The sequence below is a fragment of the Plasmodium gaboni genome, chromosome 11 (genome assembly GCF_001602025.1).
Source record: "Plasmodium gaboni strain SY75 chromosome 11, whole genome shotgun sequence".
Taxonomy (NCBI): domain Eukaryota; phylum Apicomplexa; class Aconoidasida; order Haemosporida; family Plasmodiidae; genus Plasmodium; species Plasmodium gaboni.
In genome coordinates this window covers 828,873-834,158 of record NC_031491.1, presented here as the reverse complement: position 1 = coordinate 834,158, position 5,286 = coordinate 828,873, and the positions used below count along the sequence as shown (strand labels likewise).

Here is a 5,286-nt window from a genome sequence, read left to right as displayed (position 1 = left end):
AAATTTTTTTTTCTTTAAATATTTTAAAAAACTCTTTAAAATTATTAAAAATTTAAATAAAATGTAAATTTTAAAAAAAAAAAAAAAAAAAAAAAAAAAAAAAAAAAAAAAAAAAAAAAAAAAAAAAAAAAAAAAAAAAAAGAGGGAACAATAAGGCAACATGAGAAGAATCATTAATATAAATGAATAAATCTTTTGTTCTTAAATCATCTTTTTTTTTAAATAATAAAAAATTTTTAAAAGATACTTATTATTTTATTTCTTTAATATTATTATTATTATTATTATTTCTTTTTATAATAATCATATAATATATATATATTAAAAATTTTAAATATTCCTTTGTTTAAAAATAAAATTATTTTATATTTTTATGTTAAGCTGAATTTTCATTTTAAAAAACGAAGAAAGAAGAAGAAACATATGGAAAGAAATAAGCACAATTAGTAAGAAAAAAAAAAAAATAAGAAATAATAATAAAAAAAAAATAATAATAATTTTTAAATATTAAATATATTATATTATTATATATATATATATAATATATATATATATATCTTTATATTTTAATCAAATTATTTTTCTTTATCTTTTTCTTATTATTTTATTTTATTTTTTTATTACAATTTATTAAATACAAGCAAAAGAGAACTTAGGAATAAAAAAATAAAAAAATATATAAATATATAAATATTTATATGTGTACATATGATACTATAAATACATATACATATACATACACATATATAATACTATACATATATATATATATTTTTTTTTTCCTCTTTTTTTTTTTTTTTTAAGTTCTTGTGTTTGGTTTCATTTAATAAGTTTATTATTTTTATTATTTTATCTCTTTTGATATAATAAAAGAGGCTTGTTAGATTTTATTCTAAGAGATATAAACGCGGTTCATATGATATACATACCATATGAATATTATATATATATATATATATATATTTATTTATTTATATTTATATATATTGAATAAGGACAAGCATGTTACATTAACGTTATAAAAATAATTATAACCATATTGTTCAATTCATCATTTATTCATTATTTTTATTTTATTTTTTTTTATTTTAATGGATATCCTGGAGTAATAAATAAATAAATAAATAAATAAAAAAATTCGGATCACAAAATAATAAGGCACACCTTTTTTATTCTTCTTGATTTCATAATAGGAAGTTATAGGATATACATAAATGCATATATAATATATATATATATATATATATATATATATATATTATTATGTTTTTATAAATTCTACATTTAAGTATTTTTTTTTGTTTCGTTTAAAAATATATATATTTTTTTTAATATTTAATTAGAATTATTATTTTGTAAATATATATATATATATATATAATATATTACATGTATATATTATATGACCCTTATTTTTTCATAATATATTGTATATTATAAAATATAATTAAGATAAAAGAAAATAAAGAAAAAAAAAAAAATTAAAAAATATTAAATTAATAATATGCCATATATATTATATAATAATTAAGTTTTATTAATAAATGAGATCTTACAGAAAGGAATATCCTTATTTACCGTTTAAAAAAAAAAAAAATATATATATTATATATATATATAATACATATACATATAATTATAATGAACATATATATATATATATATATATATATATTTTTTTTTTTTTTTTTTTTTTAATGTTATAATTTTTTTCCAACAATAATTCAATGATGAAATGAATAATTTATTATATAGTAATATAATATTATTTTCATTTTTATTTCATTATCTTTCTTCTTTCTTTCTTTTTCTTTTTTTTTTTTTTTTTTTTGAAGAATAGTTATGAAATAAAATAAATTAAAATAAATCAATCTATAAATATAACATAATATATATTATATATATTATATATATTTATATATATTTTTTATTTTATATTTTTTTGTAATAAATTAAATTAATTATGGATATAGACTTTTGTTCCCACCATCTCTTGGCCTATGACAATTCTATAATTAACGACCAAAATGAGTAAATAAAAAATATTAAAATATTAAAATATATATATATATATTTATTTATTTATATTTTTATATTTTTTTACATATGTTATATTTTATGTAGGATAAAAGCCAAAGTTGAACAAAATCTTCCTCTTATTTTTGAAAAAATAAATAAACTTCAAAAAGAAAAAGAAGATGATGATGATGATATTATTTATTCTGTTACAGATGAGAATATTTTTAACATACCCAGATATTCAAGAATTCCTAAAGAAAAAAAAAAAACGAAATGGCAATTATTTGCTGAGAATAAATTAAGAATGAAAAAAAATAAAAGTGGATTAATTTATGATAATACATCCAAAGGATGGGTTAGACGATTCCAGAAAAAACAAATAAAATTAAATGAACAGAAAAATAATTTTGTTCATGAATATAAAAATAATGATGATATCTATGAAGATCCATTCGAAAAAGAACAAGAAGAAAAAGATATCAAAAAAATGAAACAAAAAATGAGGGAACTCAAAAATAAATTTGATCAAAAGGGCGTTTCTACAGAAGATATTAAATATATTCAAAGACAAAAAAGAAAAAGAGAAAATCTTATTGACAACCTTAAAATGTAAGAAAAAAAAAATAATAAAATAAAAATATATATATATATATATATATATATTTTTATAATACATGTTAATATTACTATAATGTGAATATATGTGTATATGTATATGTATATTTATTTGTATATATATATATATATATATATATTTATTTATTTATTTATTTATTTATTTTTATTTTTTTGAAGGGCACAAATTTCTTCCTCAACCTTTGGACGTAAAGATAAAAAATTGAAGAAGGAAAAAAAATTAAAATTGCAGAATGATAAAATAACCAACCAGAAGTATGAAAAACGAGATCTAAAAGATGAAGTAAAACAAAATAACAGATTAGCAGCTCTTGTTTTAAAATCTGTATAAACCAAGAAAAATATTGTATAAATGTATATATATTTATTTATTTATTATAATTTATGTGTGAATATATTTGTTAACCAAATTTATAATAATTAATATAAATCCTTTTTTGTTTAATCTCAACATTTTTTAATCTTTAAATATACATATATATATATATATATATATATATATTATATGTATATTATTTTAAATATTTTCTTATAAAAACTTTTACGAGAACAATAATTTGTTTAAAATATAATATATATATATTTTTTTTTTAATTATAAATTATTATTCAATTGTTTAATAGTTAAACATATTAAAAAAAAAATTCATATATACACCGTATTTTTCACTATAAAAATATATCCCATAAAATGGAAAAAAAAATAAACAAATAATAAAAACATATACATATATATATATATTTATATATATAAATCCAAGTGAAGATGAAATATATACATGTATTATAAAATCCTATAATATATGTGTTATTATTATTTATAATAATATTAGATATTATAAAAATTATTTCTCAATTATTTATAAAATTTTATGAAACCTACATTTTCTTTTCTATATTTAATGTATACTTCATTTTTCCATGTTTTAAAACATTTTCATAGGCTTTAAAAATATACAAAGTTATTTTTAATATATTTATATAGTATATATATATATATATTATATATCAACACATTATTTTTATTATGTGCTCTTCTTCTTTTTTTTTTTTTTTTAACTCTATTTATTTATTTATTTATTTTTATAAATTAAATTTTAATTTTTATTCGAACAAATATTCCTATTATAATATTTTTCTTTATTAAATATATGTTATTAATTTTTTTTTTTTTTCCCCATCAGATTTTTATAATGATGTTATTTTAAGAATTATCCCTTCATTAATTCATATATATATATATTATCATATAGATATTATTCCACAGAATTTCATATTAATCAATTTAACATCTTCATTTATAAAACGTAAAATTATAAATATATATTAATAAATACATATATTATGAATAAATGGAAAAAAAATTAATATATAATTAAAATAACAAAAAAAGATACCCATATAAAATAATCTATATAATAAATATAATATATATATATATATATATATATATATATATTTATTTATATATTTTCAACATTTTAGCTAGTTTTTATTAACAGTTCAGAATTTTTTTTTTTTTTTTTCTTTTTTTTTTTTTTTTTTATATATAACTATGAAATACACTACGAATATAATTAAGAAAGGAATTCTTTCCAGATATTGCTCCAATACTTATGGTATGCAATACATTCCTCGTGCTCGATATTTTTTAACTTTTTGTAAAAATGAAAAGTGTAATACCATGTTAAAATACCAACCTTTCAGTACATCCAAAATGTCTGATAATGCACATTACAAAGGGGAAGATATTAATAAAATGAAAAGTGAGAAAAATGAAGAAAACAAAACAAATGAAAATTCAGCTAGCTCACCCACTGAAGGGGAAAAAAAAAAAAAAAACAACCTGAACGAGTCAGAAGAAGCGAATGAAAAAAAAGAAGAAATAAATTATGAAGATTTTAATAAAATAGATTTAATAAAGGAAATTAAAAAAACTAAAAAAGATATGGAAGAAAAAATGGTAGATAATAAAGTATTGAAAGAAAAATACTTATCTGTGTTAGCAGAAAATGAAAATTTAAGAAATCGTTATATGAAAGAAATAGAAACAAGTAAATTATATTGTATCAGTAATTTTGCAAAATCACTACTTGATGTAGCAGACAATTTATCATTAGCTATTAAAAATATAAATGAAGAGTCTTTAAAAACAAATGAAGAAATTAATAATATATACAAAGGAATAGAAATGACTGAAACTATTCTTCATAATATTTTTAATAAATATGGAATTGATAAATATAATCCTATAAATGAAAAATTTAATCCACAATTCCATGAAGCAATATTTGAAATTAATGACAGCACAAAAGAAAAGGGAACAGTAGCAACTGTTATTCAGCATGGATATAAAATAAAGGACAGAATATTAAGGTATTTTTAATTTATCTGTTTATTACAAACGTGGCATTTTTCTAATATTTATTTGTATATATATGTGAATAAATATATATATATATATATATATATATATGTATATATATATATATATATGTATATTTTTATATTTTCTTTTTTTTTTTTTTTTTGTAGGGCCGCTAAAGTGGGAGTGGTTAAAAATTAAATTTTTAAAATGGTAACGACATATTAAATATATTTATAAAAATTGACACATATGCATATTATATAT

At 15.6% G+C, this 5,286-nt stretch overlaps 2 protein-coding genes across 2 annotated transcripts; both read left to right on the top strand.

The window, feature by feature from the left end:
* Positions 1-1,963: 1,963 nt before the first annotated feature.
* Positions 1,964-2,986, top strand: PGSY75_1124800 (putative nuclear preribosomal assembly protein; the record flags this gene model as incomplete). The annotated part of the gene is made up of 3 exons (XM_018786372.1): positions 1,964-2,031; positions 2,125-2,628; positions 2,815-2,986. The coding sequence occupies 3 exons, from the start codon at positions 1,964-1,966 to the stop codon at positions 2,984-2,986; spliced, it is 744 nt and encodes a 247-aa protein (XP_018641167.1).
* Positions 2,987-4,209: 1,223 nt separating this feature from the next.
* PGSY75_1124700 (GrpE-like protein, mitochondrial) lies at positions 4,210-5,220 on the top strand (the record flags this gene model as incomplete). The annotated part of the gene is made up of 2 exons (XM_018786371.1): positions 4,210-5,030; positions 5,190-5,220. 2 exons carry the CDS (start codon positions 4,210-4,212, stop codon positions 5,218-5,220), a joined length of 852 nt encoding a protein of 283 aa, XP_018641166.1.
* Positions 5,221-5,286: the final 66 nt, after the last annotated feature.